Below are 19461 nucleotides of genomic sequence, written 5' to 3'. Positions count from 1 at the left end.
GTCAGAACCGGAACCGGAACCGGGAATACAACCGGGTCAGAACCGGAACCAGGTCAGAACCGGAACCAGAACCGGGACCGGAACCGGGTCAGAACCGGGACCAGAACCGGGCCAGAACCGGGACCAGAACCGGAACCGGAACCGGAACCAGAACCGGGTCAGAACCGGAACCAGAACCGGGATAGAACCGGAACCGGAACCAGGATAGAACCGGAACCAGAACCGGGTCAGAACCGGAACCGGAACCGGGTCAGAACCAGGATAGAACCGGGATAGAACCAGGTCAGAACCGGAACCGGGTCAGAACCGGAACCGGGATCAGAACCGGGACAGAACCAGGATAGAACCGGGATCAGAATCGGAACCAGGCCAGGGAATAGAACCGGGAATAGAACCAGGATCGGAACCGGGATAGAACAGGGATAGAAACGGGATAGAACTGAGATCGGAACCGGGATCAGAATCAGGATCAGAACCAGAACCAGGAATAGAACCGGGATCAAAACCGGGACTGGTATAGAACCGGGACCAGAACCGGGACAGAACCAGGATCAGAACCAGAACCAGGAATAGAACCGGGATCAAAACCGGGACTGGTATAGAACCGGGACCAGAACCGGGACCAGAACCGGGACAGAACCGGGATCAGAACCAGGATCAGAACCGGAATCGGGACCGGGATAGAACCGGGACAGAACCGGGATCGGAACCGGGATAGAACCGGGATAGAACCAGGATCGGAACCGGAACCAGAACCGGGACAGAACCGGGATAGAACCGTGATCGGAACCAGGACCAGGAATAGAACCGGGATCGGAACCGGGACCGGGACCAGGACCAGAACCGGAACCGGGACCAGAACTGGGATCAGAACCAGGAATAGAACCGGGAATAGAACCGGGATCGGAACCAGGACCAGAATCAGAACCGGGATCGGAACCGGGACCAGAACCAGAACCGGGACCAGAACCGGCATCAGGACTGGGACCGGGACTGGGAATAGAACCGGGATCGGAACTGGGACCAGGACCAGAAATGGAACCGGGATCAGGACTGGGACCTGAATCGGAACCGGAACCGAAAATGGAACCAGGACCGGGACTAGAACCGGAACCAGAACCAGAACCAGAACCCGAATCAGAACCGGGACCAGAACCGGAAACGGAACCGGGACCCGAACCGGGACCAGGACCCAAATCGGAACCAGAACTGGGAACAGAACCGGAACCGGAAACAGAAATGGAACCAGGACCGGGACCCGAATCGGGACCAGAACCGAGGCCAGAAACTGGATCAGAACTGGGGACCGGGACCTGAATCGGAACCGGAACCAGGACCAGGACCGGGACCGGAAACAGGACCAGAATAGGAACCAGAACTGGAACCGGGACCTGAATCAGAACCGGAACTGAAAATGGAACCGGGACCAGGTCTAGAACTGGAACAAAAAATGGAACCGGGACTGGGACTAGAACCGGAACCAGAACCGGGACCAGAACCTGAATCGGAACCGGGACCAGAACTGGAATCAGAACCAGGACCCGAATTGGAACCGGAACCAGAACCGGGACACGAATTGGAACTGGAACCGGGACCGGAACCAGAACTGGAACCAGAACCGGGACCGGAAACGGGACCAGAACCGGAAACGGAACTGGGTCCAGAACCGGAACTGGAACCAGAATCAGAACTGGAACCGGGACCTGAATCAGAACCGGGATCGGAAACGGAACCAGAACCGGGACCAGAACCGGAACCAGAACCGGAACCAGAACCCGAATTGGAACCGGGACCAGAACTGGAATCAGAACCGGGACCAGAATTGGAACCAGGATCGGGACCAGAAACGGGACCGGAACAGGAACCAGAACTGGAACTGGGACCCGAAACGGAACCGAGACCAGAACCAGGACCCGAATTGGAACCGGAACCGGGACCAGAACCAGGACCAGAAACGGAACTGGAAATGGAAATGGAATTGGGACCAGAACCGGAAACAGAACCGAGACCGGAACTGGAACCAGAACCAGGACCGAGACCAGGACCGGAATAGGAACCAGAACTGGCATCGGGACCCGAATCAGAACCAGAACTGAAAATGGAACTGGGACCGGGACCAGAACCGGGACCAGAACTGGAATCAGAACCGGGACCAGAATTGGAACCAGGATCGGGACCGGAAACGGGACCGGAACAGGAACCAAAACTGGAACTGGGACCTGAAACGGAACCGGGACCAGAACCAGGACCCGAATTGGAACCGGAACCGGGACCAGAACCAGGACCAGAAACGGAACTGGAAATGGAAATGGAATCGGGACCAGAACCGGAAACAGAACCGGGACCGGAACTGGAACCAGAACCGGGACACGAATTGGAACTGGAACTGGGACCGGAACCAGAACTGGAACCAGAACCGGGACCGGAAACGGGACCAGAACCGGAAACGGAACTGGGACCAGAACCGGAACTGGAACCGGGACCTGAATCAGAACCGGGATCGGAACCGGGACCAGAACCGGAACCAGAACCGGGACCAGAACCCGAATCGGAATCGGGACCAGAACTGGAATCAGAACCGGGACCAGAACCCGAATCAGAATCGGGACCAGAACTGGAATCAGAACCGGGACCAGAATTGGAACCAGGATCGGGACTGGAAACGGGACCGGAACAGGAACCAGAACTGGAACTGGGACCCGAAACGGAACCGGGACCAGAACCGGGACCCGAATTGGAACCGGAACCGGGACCAGAACCAGGACCAGAAACGGAACTGGAAATGGAAATGGAATCGGGACCAGAACCGGAAACAGAACCGGGACCGGAACTGGAACCAGAACCAGGACCGAGACCGGGACCGGAATAGGAACCAGAACTGGCATCGGGACCCGAAACAAAACCGGGACCAGAACCGGGACCCAAATCAGAACCGGAACTGAAAATGGAACTGGGACCGGGACCAGAACTGAGACCCGAATCGAAACTGGAATTGGAACTGGAACTGGAACCAGAATCGGAACCGGAACCAGGACCAGAACCGGAACCAGAACCCAAATTGGAACCAGGAACCAGAACTGGAATCAGAACCGGGACCAGAATCGGAACCGGAACCAGGACCGGGACCAGGACCGGGACCCGAATCGGAACCAGGAATGGAACTGGGACCAGAACCGGAAATGGGACCAGAACCAGGACCCGAATTGGAACCAGGACTGGGACCAGAACTGGGAACCAAATCGGAACCAGGAACAGAACCAGGACCAGAACTGGAAAAGGAACCAGAACCAGGACCCGAATCAGAACCGGAACCGGGACCAGAACCGGAACTGGAAACAGAAATGGAACCAGACCGGGACCCGAATCGGGACCAGAACCAGGGCCAGAAACGGGATCAGAACCGGGGACCGGGACCCGAATTGGAACTGGGACCAGAACCGGAAATGGAACAGGGACCGGAACCGGAACCAGGACCCGAATCGGAACCGGAACCAAAAATGGAACCGGGAGCAGGTCTAGAACCGGAACCAAAAATGGAACCGGGACCAGGTCTAGAACTGGAACCGGGACTAGAACCAGAACCAGAACCGGGACCAGAACCCGAATCGGAACCGGGACCAGAACTGGAATCAGAACCGGGACCAGAATCGGAACCGGGACCAGAATCGGAACCGGGACCAGAATCGGAACCGGAACCAGGACCGGGACCAGGACCGGGACCCGAATCGGAACCAGGAACGGAACTGGGACCAGAACTGGAAAAGGAACCAGAACCAGGACCCAAATCAGAACCGGAACCGAAAATGGAACCAGGACCAGGTCTAGAACCGGAACCAAAAATGGAACCGGGACCGGGACTAGAACCAGAACTGAAAATGGAACCGGGACCGGATCTAGAACCGGAACCAAAAATGGAACCAGGACCGAGACTAGAACCGGAACCAGAACCTGAATCGGAACCGGAACCAGAACTGGAATCAGAACCAGGACCAGAATCAGAACCGGGACCATTAATACCCCCCCTATTTCTTACCTGTGACATTTGGGGCCGGGGGCAGATGTCCCTCAGTGGCACAGCGTTGGGTAGCAGAGCATTGAGGAGGTGACACAACAAGACCCCATCCCTTAAAGCTTGAGCCAGATCCCAAACCTGCCCCATAGGGCTGCTGGCCCTATGGCCGGGGGGCAGGACGCGGGCTGTGACCAACCAATGGGCGCATTGCCTCCACAGCTCCATAGGGACACAGTGCTGTGGGGCTGGGGGGTGTATGGGGTCCTTATGGGGTGGATATGGGGTCCTTATGGGGCCCTATGGGGAGAAAAGGGGGGGTATGGGGTCCTAATGGGGCCCTATGGGGTGGGCAGGGTGGGTATGGGGTTCTAATGGGGCAATATGGGGAGAAAAGGGGGGATATGGGGTCCTTATGGGATGGATATGGGGTCCTAATGGGGCAATATGGGGGGAAAAGGGGGGTATGGGGTCCTAATGGGGTGGATATGGGGTCCTAATGGGGCCCTATGGGGAGAAAAGGGGGGTATGGGGTCCTGGTGGGTCCCTATGGGGGAAAAGGGGGGTATGGGGTCTTTATGGGATGGATATGGGGTCCTAATGGGGTAATATGGGGTGAAAAGGGGGGTATGGGGTCCTAATGGGGCCCTATGGGGAGAAAAGGGGGGGTATGGGGTCCTTATGGGATGGATATGGGGACCTAATGGGGTAATATGGGGAGAAAAGGGGGGATATGGGGTCCTTATGTGATGGATATGGGGGGAAAAGGGGGGGTATGGGGTCCTAATGTGATGGATATGGGGGGAAAAGGGGGGGTATGGGGTCCTTATGGGGCCCTATGGGGTGGGCAGGGTGGGTATGGGGTCCTTATGGGGACACGGATGGATATGGGGTCCTGGTGGGTCCCTATGGGGCGGAGCAGCAGTTGTGGGGTCCTTATAGGATCAGTCTGTATGGGGCCGATGGTTATAGGGTCCTTTTAGGGTCACTCCATATAGGGCCGATGGTTATAGGGTCCTTGCAGGGTCACTCCATATAGGGCCGATGGTTATAGGGTCCTTGCAGGGTCACTCCATATAGGGCTGATGGTTATAGGGTCCTTTTAGGGTCACTCCATATGGGGCCGATGGTTATAGGGTCCTAATAGGGTCACTCCATATAGGGCCGATGGTTATAGGGTCCTAATAGGGTCACTCCATATAGGGCCGATGGTTATAGGGTCCTTTTAGGGTCACTCCATATAGGGCCGATGGTTATAGGGTCCTTGTAGGGTCACTCCATATAGGGCCGATGGTTATAGGGTCCTTTTAGGGTCACTCCATATAGGGCCGATGGTTATAGGGTCCTTGTAGGGTCACTCCATATAGGGCCGATGGTTATAGGGTCCTTTTAGGGTCACTCCATATAGGGCCGATGGTTATAGGGTCCTTGTAGGGTCACTCCATATAGGGCCGATGGTTATAGGGTCCTTTTAGGGTCACTCCATATAGGGCCGATGGTTATAGGGTCCTTTTAGGATCACTCCATATAGGGCCGATGGTTATAGGGTCCTTTTAGGGTCACTCCATATAGGGCCGATGGTTATAGGGTCCTTTTAGGGTCACTCCGATGGCTCTTCTGGCTGTAGGGTCTTTATGGGATCCCTATGGATGGAGCTGTTGGATATAGGGTCCTTTTAGGATCACTCTGTATGGGGTCAATGGATATGGGGTCCTTATGGGATCCCTATGGATGGGGCCGATGGATATGGGGTCCTTATGGGATCCCATTGTATGGGGCCGATGGTTATAGGGCCCTTATGGAATCCCTCCAGATGGAGCTGTTGGATATAGGGTCCCCATACCCACCCTATAGGGCCTGTATCAACCCCATACCCACCTTATAGGGCCGCTACCAACCCCATATCCACCCTATAGGGCTGCTACCGATCCCATACCCACCTTATAGGGCCAGTACCGACCCCATACCCACCTTATAGGGCCTGTACCGACCCCATACCCACCCTATAGGGCCGCTACCAACCCCATATCCACCCTATAGGGCCGCTACCGACCCCATACCCACCCTATAGGGCCGGTACCAACCCTATACCCACCCTATAGGGCCGGTACCAACCCTATACCCACCCTATAGGGCTGGTACCAACCCTATATCCACCTTATAGGGCCAGTACCGACCCCATACCCACCCTATGGGGCCTATACCAACCCTATACCCACCCTATAGGGCCGGTACCGAACCCATACCTTATAGGGCCACTAATGATCCCATACCCACCTTATAGGGCCGGTACCGACCCCATACCCACCTTATAGGGCCAGTACCAACCCTATATCCACCTTATAGAGCCAGTACCGATCCCATACTCACCCTATAGGGCCGGTACCGACCCCATACCCACCTTATAGAGCTGGTACTGACCCCATACTTTATAGGGCCGGTACCAACCCCATACCCACCTTATAGGGCCAGTACCAATCCCATACCCACCTTATAGGGCCTGTACCAACCCTATATCGACCTTATAGGGCCAGTGCCAACCCCATACCTTATAGGGCCACTAATGATCCCATACCCACCTTATAGGGCCTGTACCAACCCCATATTCACCCTATAGGGCTGGTACCGACCCTATACCCACCTTATAGGGCCAGTGCCAACCCCATACCTTATAGGGCCACTACTGACCCCATACCCACCCTATAGGGCCTGTACCGACCCCATACCCACCTTATAGGGCCAGTACCGATCCCATACCCACCCTATAGAGCCTGTACCAACCCTATATCCACCTTATAGGGCCAGTACCGACCCCATACCTTATAGGGCCACTAATGATCCCATACCCACCCTATAGGGCCAGTACCAACCCCATACCCACCCTATAGGGCCAGTACTGACCCCATACCCACCTTATAGGGCCAGTACCGACCCCATACCTTATAGGGCCGCTACTGACCCCATACCCACCCTATAGGGCCTGTACCGACCCCATACCCACCCTATAGGGCCTGTACCAACCCTATATCCACCTTATAGGGCCAGTACCGACCCCATACCTTATAGGGCCACTAATGATCCCATACCCACCTTATAGGGCCGGTACCAACCCCTTACCTTATAGGGCCATTACTGATCCCATACCCACCTTATAGGGCCTGTACCAACCCTATATCCACCTTATAGGGTCAGTACTGACCCCATACCCACCCTATAGGGCCTGTACCGACCCTATACCCACCTTATAGGGCCAGTACCGACCCCATACCCACCTTATAGGGCCAGTACTGACCCCATACCCACCTTATAGGGGCAGTACCGACCCCATACCCACCTTATAGGGCTGGTACTGACCCCATACCCACCCTATAGGGCCTGTACCAACCCCATACCCACCTTATAGGGCCACTACTGACCCCATACCCACCTTATAGGGTCGGTACTGACCCCATACCCACCTTATAGGGCCAGTACTGACCCCATACCCACCTTATAGGGCCGGTACCGACCCCATACCCACCCTATAGGGCCGGTACCAACCCTATATCCACCTTATAGGGCCGGTACTGACCCCATACCTTATAGGGCCACTAATGATCCCATACCCACCTTATAGGGCCGGTACCAACCCCATATCCACCTTATAGGGCCAGTACCGACCCCATACCCACCCTATAGGGCCACTACCAACCCCATACCCACCTTATAGGGCCGGTACTGACCCCATACCCACCTTATAGGGCCTGTACCAACCCCATACCCACCTTATAGGGCTGGTACTGACCCCATACCCACCTTATAGGGCTGGTACTGACCCCATACCCACCCTATAGGGCCGGTACCAACCCCATACCCACCTTATAGGGTCAGTACCGACCCCATACCTTATAGGGCCACTACTGACCCCATACCCACCCTATAGGGCCTGTACCAACCCCATACCCACCTTATAGGGCCACTACTGACCCCATACCCACCTTATAGGGCCATTACCGACCCCATACCTTATAGGGCCTCTACTGAGCCCATACCCACCTTATAGGGCCATTACCGACCCCATACCTTATAGGGCCACTACTGACCCCATACCCACCTTATAGGGTCGAACCCGGCTGGGTTTCCTGGGCCCCCCCCTTTGGTTCCGTATGGGATCCCGTTATGGGGCCGGGTTCTATAGGGTCCGGATGTAGTTGTGGGGTGACGGGTTGCGCCTGCGCCCCATAGATTGTAGGGGATGATGGGAAATAGGGCCCGGATGTGGGGAGGAAACGACATCAGTGGGGCCTCTATGGGGCCCAGCAGGCAGAGCTGGGGGAGGATATGGGGTGGGGTTATAGGGGATTATAGGGTTATAGGGGATAATGGGGTTATAGGGGATAATGGGGTTATAGGGGATAATGGGGTTATAGGGGATAATGGGGTTATAGGGGATTATAGGGTTATAGGGGATAATGGGGTTATAGGGGATAATGGGGTTATAGGGGATTATAGGGTTATAGGGGATAATGGGGTTATAGGGGATAATGGGGTTATAGGGGATTATAGGGTAATGGGGTCTGGATATGGGGTCCCATCTTGGTCCTATGGGGTCAGCCTGTTGGATATGGGGTCCTATGGGGTCAGAGGGTCCATATATAGGGTCCTATGGGTCCTATGGGGTCGGAGGGTCCAGTTATGGGGTGCTATGGGGTCCTATGGGGTCGAGGTGTCCAGTTATGGGGTCATTTGGGTCCTATGGGGTCAGAGGGTCCCATAGAACCCAATGGAGAACCCAAATATGGGGTCATGGGGCTGACCCTATAACCCCCCCCACCCCCTATATCCCATAAGGTGACCCTATATCCCCCATAAGGTGACCCTATATCCCCCATATCCCATAAGGTGACCCTATATCCCCCTATATCACCCATAGAAACTCCATAGAAGCCCCAAACCCCATAGAAACTCCATAGGAACCCCATAGAACCCCCAGACCCCATAGAAACCCCATAGGAACCCCAAACCACATAGAAACCACATAGGAACCCAAAACCTAATAGAAACCCCATAGAAACCCCGGACCCCTTAGAAATCCCATAAGGTGACCCTATATCCCATATAAGGTGACCCTATGTCCCCCCATATCCCATAAGGGGACCCTATATTCCCCATATCCCATAAGGGGACCCTATATCCCCCATAAGGTGACCCTATATCCCCCTATATCCTGTAAGGGGACCCTATATCCCCTATATCACATACAGGGACCCTATATCCCCCATATGGTGACCCTATATCCCATAAGGTGACATTGCTGGCCCTATATCCCCCATATCCCATAAGGTGACCCTATATCCCCCATAAGGTGACCCTATATCCCCTATATCCCATAAGGTGACCCTATATCCCCCATAAGGGGACCCTATATCCCCCATATCCCATAAGGGGACCCTATATCCCCCATAAGGTGACCCTATATCCCCCATATCCCATAAGGGGACCCTATATCCCCCATAAGGTGACCCTATATCCCCCATATCCCATAAGGTGACCCTATATCCCCCATATCCCATAAGGGGACCCAATATCCCCCATAAGGTGACCCTATATCCCCTATATCCCATAAGGTGACCCTATATCCTCCATAAGGTGACCCTATATCCCCCTATATCCCATAAGGTGACCCTATATCCCACAAGGGGACCCTATATCCCCCATAAGGTGACCCTATATCCCCTATATCCCATAAGGTGACCCTATATCCCCCATATCCCATAAGGTGACCCTATATCCCCCATAAGGTGACCCTATATCCCCCATATCCCATAAGGTGACCCTATATCCCATAAGGGGACCCTATATCCCCCATATCCTGTAAGGTGACCCTATATCCCATAAGGTGACCCTATATCCCATAAGGGGATCCAATATCCCCCATAAGGTGACCCTATATCCCCTATATCCCATAAGGTGACCCTATATCCCCCTATATCCTATAAGGTGACCCTATATCCCCATAAGGTGACCCTATATCCCCCATATCCCATAAGGGGACCCAATATCCCCATATCCCATAATGTGACCCTATATCCCCCATAAGGTGACCCAATATCCCATAAGGGGACCCAATATCCCCCATAAGGTGACCCTATATCCCCCATATCCCATAAGGTGACCCTATATCCCCCTATATCCCATAATGTGACCCTATATGCCCTATATCCCCCATAAGGTGACCCTATATCCCCCATATCCCATAATGTGACCCTATATCCCCCATATCCCATAAGGGGACCCTATATCCCCCATATCCCATAAGGTGACCCTATATCCCATAAGGTGACCCTATATCCCCCATAAGGTGACCCTATATCCCCCATATCCCATAAGGTGACCCTATATCCCCCATAAGGTGACCCTATATCCCCCATATCCCATAAGGGGACCCTATATCCCCCATATTCCATAATGTGACCCTATATCCCATAAGGTGACCCTATATCCCCCATATCCCATAAGGGGACCCTATATCCCCCTATATCCCATAAGGTGACATTGCTGGCCCTATATCCCCCTATATCCCATAAGGTGACATTGCTGGCCCTATATCCCCCTATATCCCATAAGGTGACATTGCTGACCCTATATCCCCCTATATCCCGTAAGCTGGCATTGCTGACCCTATATCCCCCCGCCCCCACCCCATAGCCCCCTCCCCCTATAACCTTGACCCTATAAGTGTGTTGCAATATGGCCGCCGTCCAGCCCCCTTCCTGGAAGGCCCCATAGATCCGGGCAGCTCCGCCCCATAACCCCAAATAGGGGGCGGGGGTGGGGGGGGGGGTTTATAGGGCCATAAGGATCCCACCCTATTAACAACCCCATTATAGGGTTATAAGGGGGGGAACCTGACCCTATAAGCCCTATAGGGCTGGGTTCCGATCCCATTGTCCCCTATGGGTGACCCCACACCCATGGGGTGACGTTGGGTGCTTGACCCTATTGATCTGGTTATAGGGTTATCCATTAACCAGACCTGATCCTATAAAGGGAAACCCCCCCCAAGCCCCATAGCATTGCTTTCTCTTCCTCTCCCCCACCCCATAGGAGCCCCAGACCCCATAGAAACCCCATAGGAACCCCAAACCCCATAGAAACCCCATAGAAGCCCCATAGGAACCCCAAACCCCATAGAAACCCCATAGAAACCTCATAGGACCCCCTAGAAACCCCATAGGACCCCCAGACCCCATAGAAACCCCATAGGAACCCCAAACCCCATAGAAACCCCATAGAAGCCCCATAGAAACCCCCTAGAAACCCCATAGGAACCCCAGACCCCATAGGAACCCCATAGGGACCCCATAAAAACCCCATAGAAACCCCAAACCCCATAGAAACCCCATAGAAACCCCAAACCCCATAGAAACCCCATAAAAACCCATAGAAACCCCGTAGAAACCCCATAGAAGCCCCAAACCCCACAGAAACCCCATAGGACCCCATAGAAACCCCATAGGAACCCCATAGACCCCATAGACACCCCATAGAAACCCCATAAAAACCCCATAGAAACCCCATAAAAACCCCATAGAAACCCCATAGAAACCCCATAGAAATCTCATAGAAACCCCATAGGAACCCCATAGAACCCTCAGACCCCATAGAAACCCCATAGGAACCCCAAACCCCATAAAACCCCATAGACCCCATAAAACCCCATAGACCCCATAAAACCCCATAGCTATGGGGCCGCTGCCCCTCCTGCTCTGCCTGCTGCTGATGCTGCCCGACCCCACAAAGGCACAGATGTGAGTAGACCCTAAATAACCTATAGGACACCCCATATATGGGACCCTAAATAACCTATAGGACCCCCCATATATGGGACCCTAAATAACCTATGGGACCCTAAACAACCTATGGGACCCTAAATAACCTATGGGACCCTAAATAACCTATAGGACCACCCCATATATGGGACCCTAAATAACCTATAGGACCCCCCATATATGGGACCCTAAATAACCTATAGGACCCCCCCATATATGGGACCCCAAATAACTTATGGGACCCTAAATAACCTATAGGACCCCCCCATATGGGACCCTAAATAACCTATAGGACCCCCCCATATGGGACCCTAAATAACCTATGGGACCCTAAATAACCTATAGGACCACCCCATATGGGACCCTAAATAACCTATGGGACCCTAAACAGCCTATGGGACCCTAAATAACCTATAGGACCCCCCCATATATGGGACCCTAAATAACCTATGGGACCCTAAATAACCTATGGGACCCTAAATAACCTATAGGACCCCCCCATATATGGGACCCTAAATAACCTATGGGACCCTAAATAACCTATGGGACCCTAAATAACCTATAGGACACCCCATATATGGGACCCTAAATAACCTATGGGACCCTAAATAACTTATGGGACCCTAAATAACCTATGGGACCCTAAATAACCTATGGGACCCTAAACAGCCTATGGGACCCTAAATAACCTATGGGACCCTAAATAACATATGGGACCCTAAATAACTTATGGGACCCTAAATAACCTATGGGACCCTAAATAACTTATGGGACCCTAAATAACCTATGGGACCCTAAATAACCTATGGGACCCTAAATACCCTATGAGACCCTAACTAAGGGGGTTATAGGGCCGCATTGGGGGTTATAGGGCTGCAATAGGGTTATAGGGCTGCAGTGGGGGTTATAGGGCTGCAATAGGGTTATAGGGCTGTAATGGGGTTATAGGGCTGTAATGGGGTTATAGGGCTGCAGTGGGGGTTATAGGGCTGCAATAGGGTTATAGGGCTGTAATGGGGGTTATAGGGCTGTAATGGGGGTTATAGGGCTGCAATAGGGTTATAGGGCTGTAATGGGGGTTATAGGGCTGTAATAGGGTTATAGGGCTGTAATGGGGGTTATAGGGCTGTAATGGGGGTTATAGGGCTGTAATGGGGGTTATAGGGCTGCAATAGGGTTATAGGGCTGTAATGGGGGTTATAGGGCTGTAATGGGGGTTATAGGGCTGCAATAGGGTTATAGGGCTGTAATGGGGGTTATAGGGCTGTAATAGGGTTATAGGGCTGTAATGGGGGTTATAGGGCTGTAATGGGGGTTATAGGGCTATAATGGGGGTTATAGGGCTGTAATGGGGGTTATAGGGCTGTAATGGGGGTTATAGGGCTGCAATAGGGTTATAGGGCTGTAATGGGGTTATAGGGCTGTAATGGGGTTATAGGGCTGTAATGGGGTTATAGGGCTGCAATAGGGTTATAGGGCTGCAGTGGGGGTTATAGGGCTGCAGTGGGGATTATAGGGCTGCAATAGGGGTTATAGGGCTGTAATGGGGGTTATAGGGCTGTAATGGGGGTTATAGGGCTGTAATAATAGGGTTATAGGGCTGTAATGGGGGTTATAGGGCTGTAATGGGGGTTATAGGGCTGCAATGTGGGTTATAGGGCTGCAATGAGGGTTATAGGGCTGTAATGGGGGTTATAGGGCTGCAATAGGGTTATAGGGCTGCAATGGGGGTTATAGGGCTGTAATGGGGGTTATAGGGCTGCAATAGGGTTATAGGGCTGTAATAGGGTTATAGGGCTGCAGTGGGGGTTATAGGGCTGCAATAGGGATATAGGGCTGTAATGGGGGTTATAGGGCTGCAATAGGGTTATAGGGCTGTAATGGGGGTTATAGGGCTGCAATAGGGTTATAGGGCTGCAATAGGGTTATAGGGCTGCAGTGGGGGTTATAGGGCTGTAATGGGGGTTATAGGGCTGCAATAGGGATATAGGGCTGCAATAGGGTTATAGGGCTGCAGTGGGGGTTATAGGGCTGCAGTGGGGGTTATAGGGCTGTAATGGGGGTTATAGGGCTGCAATAGGGTTATAGGGCTGTAATAGGGTTATAGGGCTGCAATAGGGTTATAGGGCTGCAATAGGGTTATAGGGCTGCAGTGGGGGTTATAGGGCTGCAGTGGGGGTTATAGGGCTGCAATAGGGTTATAGGGCTGCAATAGGGTTATAGGGCTGCAGTGGGGGTTATAGGGCTGTAATGGGGGTTATAGGGCTGCAATAGGGATATAGGGCTGCAATAGGGTTATAGGGCTGTAATAGGGTTATAGGGCTGTAATAGGGGTTATAAGGCTGCAATAGGGTTATAGGGCTGTAATAGGGGTTATAGGGCTGCAGTGGGGGTTATAGGGCTGTAATGGGGGTTATAGGGCTGTAATGGGGGTTATAGGGCTGCAATGGGGGTTATAGGGCTGTAATGGGGGTTATAGGGCTGCAATGGGGGTTATAGGGCTGTAATGGGGTTATAGGGCTGTAATAGGGTTATAGGGCTGTAATGGGGCTATAGGGCCACAGTGGGGGTTATAGGGCTGCAATGGGGGTTATAGGGCTGCAGTGGGGGTTATAAGGCTGCAGTGGGTGTTATAGGGCTGCAATAGGGTTATAGGGCTGTAATGGGGGTTATAGGGCTGTAATGGGGGTTATAGGGCTGCAATAGGGATATAGGGCTGTAATGGGGGTTATAGGGCTGTAATGGGGGTTATAGGGCTGCAATAGGGATATAGGGCTGTAATGGGGGTTATAGGGCTGCAATAGGGTTATAGGGCTGCAATAGGGTTATAGGGCTGCAGTGGGGGTTATAGGGCTGTAATGGGGGTTATAGGGCTGCAATGGGGGTTATAGGGCTGCAGTGGGGGTTATAGGGCTGTAATGGGGGTTATAGGGCTGTAATGGGGGTTATAGGGCTGCAATGGGGGTTATAGGGCTGCAATGGGGGTTATAGGGCTGTAATGGGGGTATATAGGGCTGCAGTGGGGGTTATAGGGCTGCAATGGGGGTTATAGGGCTGTAATGGGGGTATATAGGGCTGCAGTGGGGGTTATAGGGCTGTAATGGGGGTTATAGGGCTGTAATGGGGGTATATAGGGCTGCAGTGGGGGTTATAGGGCTGCAATGGGGGTTATAGGGCTGCAATGGGGGTTATAGGGCTGCAATAGGGTTATAGGGCTGCAATGGGGGTTATAGGGCTGTAATGGGGGTTATAGGGCTGCAATGGGGGTTATAGGGCTGCAATAGGGTTATAGGGCTGTAATGGGGGTTATAGGGCTGCAGTGGGGGTTATAGGGGTGCAGTGGGGGTTATAGGGCTGTAATGGGGGTTATAGGGCTGCAATAGGGATATAGGGCTGCAATAGGGTTATAGGGCTGCAATGGGGGTTATAGGGCTGTAATGGGGGTTATAGGGCTGCAGTGGGGGTTATAGGGCTGTAATGGGGGTTATAGGGCTGTAATGGGGGTTATAGGGCTGTAATGGGGGTTATAGGGCCGCAGTTGGGCTTATAGGGCCTAATCTTAACCCTAAATCTAACCCCAACCCCAGTGCTTGTGCTCTGTGGGACGCCATTTTGGGGTTCTTTTGGGGTCTCTGGGGACATTTTAGGGTCTTTAGGGTCTCTGGGGACGCCATTTTGTTTCCCTTGGGCTCTGTGGGGACGCCATTTTGGGTTCTTTTAGGGTCTCTGTGGGGACCTTTTAGGGTCTTTGGGGTCTCTGAGGATGCCAGTTTGGGTTCTGAGGGGACGCCATTTTGGGGTCCTTTTGGGTCTCTGTGGGGACATTTTAGGGTCTTTGGGGTCTCTAGGGACGCCATTTTGGGGTCCTTGGGCTCTGTGGGGGCGCCATTTTGGGTTCTTTTAGGGTCTCTGTGGACATTTTAGGGTCTTTGGGGTCCCTTGGGACACCATTTTGTTTTCCTTGGGGTCTCTGTGGGGACATTTTAGGGTCTTTAGGTTCTCTGGGGACGCCATTTTGGGGTCTGTGGGGACGCCATTTTGGGTCCTTTTGGGTCTCTGTGGACATTTAGGGTTTTGGGGGTCTCTGGTGACACCATTTTGGGGTACTTCAGGTCTCTGTGTGGACATTTTAGGGTCTTTAGGGTCTGTAGGGACGCCATTTTGTTTCCCTTGTGCTCTGTGGGGACGCCATTTTGGGTTCTTTTTGGGTCTCTGGGGATGCCTTTTTAGGGTCTTTGGGGTCCCTTGGTTGCCATTTTGGGGTTCTTGTTGTCTTTGGGGACCTTTTAGGGTCTTTGGGGTCTCTGGGGACGCCATTTTGGGGTCTTTGGGGTCCCTTGGGATGCCATTTTGTTTTCCTTGGGGTCTCTGTGGGGACCTTTTAGGGTCTTTGGGGTCTCTGAGGACGCCATCTTGTTTTCCTTGGGGTCTCTGAGGACGCCATTTTGGGGTTCTGAGGGGTCGCCATTTTAGGGTCCTTTTGGGTCTCTGTGGGGACATTTTAGGGTCTTTAGAGTCTCTGGGGATGCCATTTTAGGGTCCTTAGGGACTTTGGGGACCTTTTAGGGTCTTTGGGGTCTGTAGGGACGCCATTTTGGGGCCCTTGGTGTCTCTGGGTACGCCATTTTGGGGCCCTTGTGGTCTCTGTGTGGACATTTTAGGGTCTTTAGGGTCTGTGGGGACGCCATTTTGTTTCCCTTGGGCTCTGTGGGGACGCCATTTTGGGGTTCTTTTGGGTCTCTAGGGAACTTTTAGGGTCTTTGGGGTCCCTTGGACGCCATTTTGGGGTTTTTAGTGTCTCTGGGGACCTTTTAGGGTCTTTGGGGTCTCTGAGGACGCCATCTTGTTTTCCTTGGGTTCTGTAGGGAAGCCATTTTGGGGTCTGAGGGGACGCCATTTTAGGGTCCTTTTGGGTCTCTTTGGGGACATTTTAGGGTTTTTAGGGTCTCTAGGGATGCCATTTTGGGGTCCTTGGGCTCTGTGGGACGCCATTTTGGGTTCTTTTAGGGTCTCTGGGGACATTTTAGGGTCTTTGGGGTCCCTTGGATGTCATTTTGGGGTTCTTGTTGTCTTTGGGGACATTTTAGGGTCTTTGTGGTCTCTGAGGATGCCATTTTGTTTTTATTTGGGTCTCTGGGGACGCCATTTTGGGGTCTTTGGGGTCCCTTGGGACGCCATTTTGTTTTCCTTTGGGTCTCCATGTACGTTTTAGGGTCTTTGGGGTCTCTGTGGACATTTAGGGTCTTTAGGGTCTCTAGGGACGCCATTTTGTTTCCCTTGGGGTCTCTGAGGACATTTTAGGGTCTTTGGGGTCCTTTGGATGCCATTTTGGGGTTCTTGGTGTCTCTGGGGACATTTTAGGGTCTTTGGGGTCTCTGAGGACGCCATTTTGTTTTCCTTGTTGTCTGTGGGGATGCCATTTTGGGGTCCTTAGGGACTTTGGGGACCTTTTAGGGTCCTTGGGCTCTGTGGGGACGCCATTTTGGGGTCTTTGGGGTCTCTGTGGGGACCTTTTAGGGTCTTTGGGGTCTCTGGGGACGCCATTTTGGGGTCTCAGTGGATGCCATTTTAGGGTCCTTTTGGGTCTCTGTGGACATTTTAGGGTCTTTGGGGTCTCTGGGGACGCCATTTTGGGGTCTTTGGGGTCCCTTGGGACGCCATTTTGTTTTCCTTTGGGTCTCCATGTACGTTTTAGGGTCTTTGGGGTCTCTGTGGACATTTTAGGGTCTTTAGGGTCTCTGAGGACGCCATTTTGTTTCCCTTGGTGTCTCTGGGGATGCCATTTTGTTTTTCCTTGGTTTCTCTGTGGAGACATTTTGGGGTCTTTGGGGTCTCTAGGGTCGCCATTTTGGGGTCTTTGGGTTCTGAGGGGACGCCATTTTGGGGTCCTTTTAGGGTCTTTGGGGTCTCTGGGGACGCCATTTTGGGGTCTTTGGGGTCCTTTGGGAACGCCATTTTGTTTTCCTTGGGGTCTCCATGTACGTTTTAGGGTCTTTGGGGTCTCTGTGGACATTTAGGGTCTTTAGGGTCTCTGGTGACGCCATTTTGTTTCCCTTGGTGTCTCTGGGGACGCCATTTTGTTTTCCTTGGTTTCTCTGTGGAGACATTTTGGGGTCTTTGGGGTCTCTAGGGTCGCCATTTTGGGGTCTTTGGGTTCTGAGGGGACGCCATTTTGGGGTCCTTTTAGGGTCTTTGGGGTCTCTGAGGACGCCATCTTGTTTTCCTTGGGTTCTGTAGGGACGCCATTTTGGTTTCCTTGGGGTCTCTGGGGACGCCATTTTGGGTTCTGAGGGGACGCCATTTTAGGGTCCTTTTGGGTCTCTGTGGGGACATTTTAGGGTCTTTGGGGTCTCTGGGGACGCCATTTTGGGGTCCTTGGGCTCTGTGGGGACGCCATTTTGGGTTATTTAGGGTCTCTGGGGACATTTTAGGGTCTTTAGGGTCTGTAGGGACGCCATTTTGTTTCCCTTGTGCTCTGTGGGGACGCCATTTTGGGGTCCTTTGGAGTGTCTGGGGCCTTTTTAGGGTCTTTGGGGTCCCTTGGATGCCATTTTGGGGTTCTTGTTGTCTTTGGGGACCTTTTAGGGTCTTTGGGGTCTCTGTGGACGCCATTTTGTTTCCCTTGGGCTCTGTGGGGACGCCATTTTGGGGTCTTTGGGGTCCCTTGGGACGCCATTTTGTTTCCTTTGGGTCTCCATGTATGTTTTAGGGTCTTTGGGGTCTCTGGGGACATTTAGGGTCTTTGGGGTCTCTAGGGACGCCATATTGGGGACCTTTGGGGTCTCTGTGGGGACATTTTAGGGTCTTTGGGGTCCCTTGGATGCCATTTTGGGGTTCTTGGTGTCTCTGGGGACATTTTAGGGTCTTTAGGGTCTCTAGGGACGCCATTTTGTGGTCCTTGTGCTCTGTGGGGGCGCCATTTTGGGTTCTTTTTGGGTCTCTGTGGACATTTTAGGGTCTTTGGGGTCCCTTGGACGCCATTTTGGGGTTCTTGGTGTCTCTGGCGACCTTTTAGGGTCTTTGGGGTCTCTGGGGACGCCATTTTGTTTTCCTTTGGGTCTGTGGGGACGCCATTTTGGGGTTCTTTTTGGTCTCTGTGGGGACCTTTTAGGGTCTTTAGGTTCTCTGGGGACGCCATTTTGGGGTCTGTGAGGATGCCATTTTGGGTCCTTTTGGGTCTCTGTGGACATTTAGGGTTTTGGGGGTCTCTGGTGACGCCATTTTGGGGTCCTTCGGGTCTCTGTGTGGACATTTTAGGGTCTTTAGGGTCAGTAGGGACGCCATTTTGTTTCCCTTGGGCTCTGTGGGGACGCCATTTTGGGTTCTTTTAGGGTCTCTGGGGACATTTTAGGGTCTTTGGGGTCCCTTGGACACCATTTTGGGGTTCTTGGTCTCTCTGGGGACCTTTTAGGGTCTTTGGGGTCTCTGAGGACGCCATCTTGTTTTCCTTGGGGTCTCTGGGGACGCCATTTTGGGGTTCTGAGGGGTCGCCATTTTAGGGTCCTTTTGGGTCTCTGTGGGGACATTTTAGGGTCTTTGGGGTCTCTGGGGATGCCATTTATTGGTCCTTAGGGATTCTGGGGACCTTTTAGGGTCTTTGGGGTCTGTGGGGAAGCCATTTTGGGGCCCTTGGTGTCTCTG

At 53.0% G+C, this 19461-nt stretch overlaps 4 protein-coding genes across 4 annotated transcripts in view; 3 read left to right on the top strand and 1 right to left on the bottom strand.

Moving 5' to 3' along the window:
- LOC107307448 (proto-oncogene vav-like) overlaps positions 1-4785 on the bottom strand; it is a 109691-nt gene extending 104906 nt beyond the window's left edge. The window contains exon 1 of the mRNA XM_085534837.1: positions 4034-4785. Coding sequence (XP_085390963.1) covers positions 4034-4237 — 204 coding nt within the window. The 5' untranslated portion in view covers positions 4238-4785. The remainder of the gene's footprint in view (positions 1-4033) is intronic.
- On the top strand, positions 1036-2057 carry LOC146751309 (uncharacterized). The gene is made up of 2 exons (XM_085534834.1): positions 1036-1280; positions 1372-2057. Exons 1-2 carry the CDS (start codon positions 1036-1038, stop codon positions 2051-2053), a joined length of 927 nt encoding a protein of 308 aa, XP_085390960.1. The 3' UTR covers positions 2054-2057.
- On the top strand, positions 2136-3087 carry LOC146751308 (uncharacterized; the record flags this gene model as incomplete). The annotated part of the gene is made up of 1 exon (XM_085534833.1): positions 2136-3087. A coding segment is annotated over one exon (807 nt), but the record flags the coding sequence as incomplete, so codon positions are not given.
- Positions 4786-11063: 6278 nt separating the features above from the next.
- Positions 11064-19461, top strand: part of C3 (complement C3) — a 105247-nt gene continuing 96849 nt past the window's right edge. Inside the window, exon 1 of the mRNA XM_085534836.1 lies at positions 11064-11799. Within this exon, the coding sequence (XP_085390962.1) occupies positions 11735-11799 (65 nt within the window). The 5' untranslated portion in view covers positions 11064-11734. The remainder of the gene's footprint in view (positions 11800-19461) is intronic.

This window comes from Coturnix japonica, unplaced genomic scaffold, assembly GCF_054131305.1.
Source record: "Coturnix japonica strain WE unplaced genomic scaffold, WE-NBRP24 Scf101, whole genome shotgun sequence".
Lineage (NCBI taxonomy): Eukaryota > Metazoa > Chordata > Aves > Galliformes > Phasianidae > Coturnix > Coturnix japonica.
Note: the sequence above shows the minus strand (reverse complement) of the source record. Positions and strands in the feature narration are given on the sequence as shown.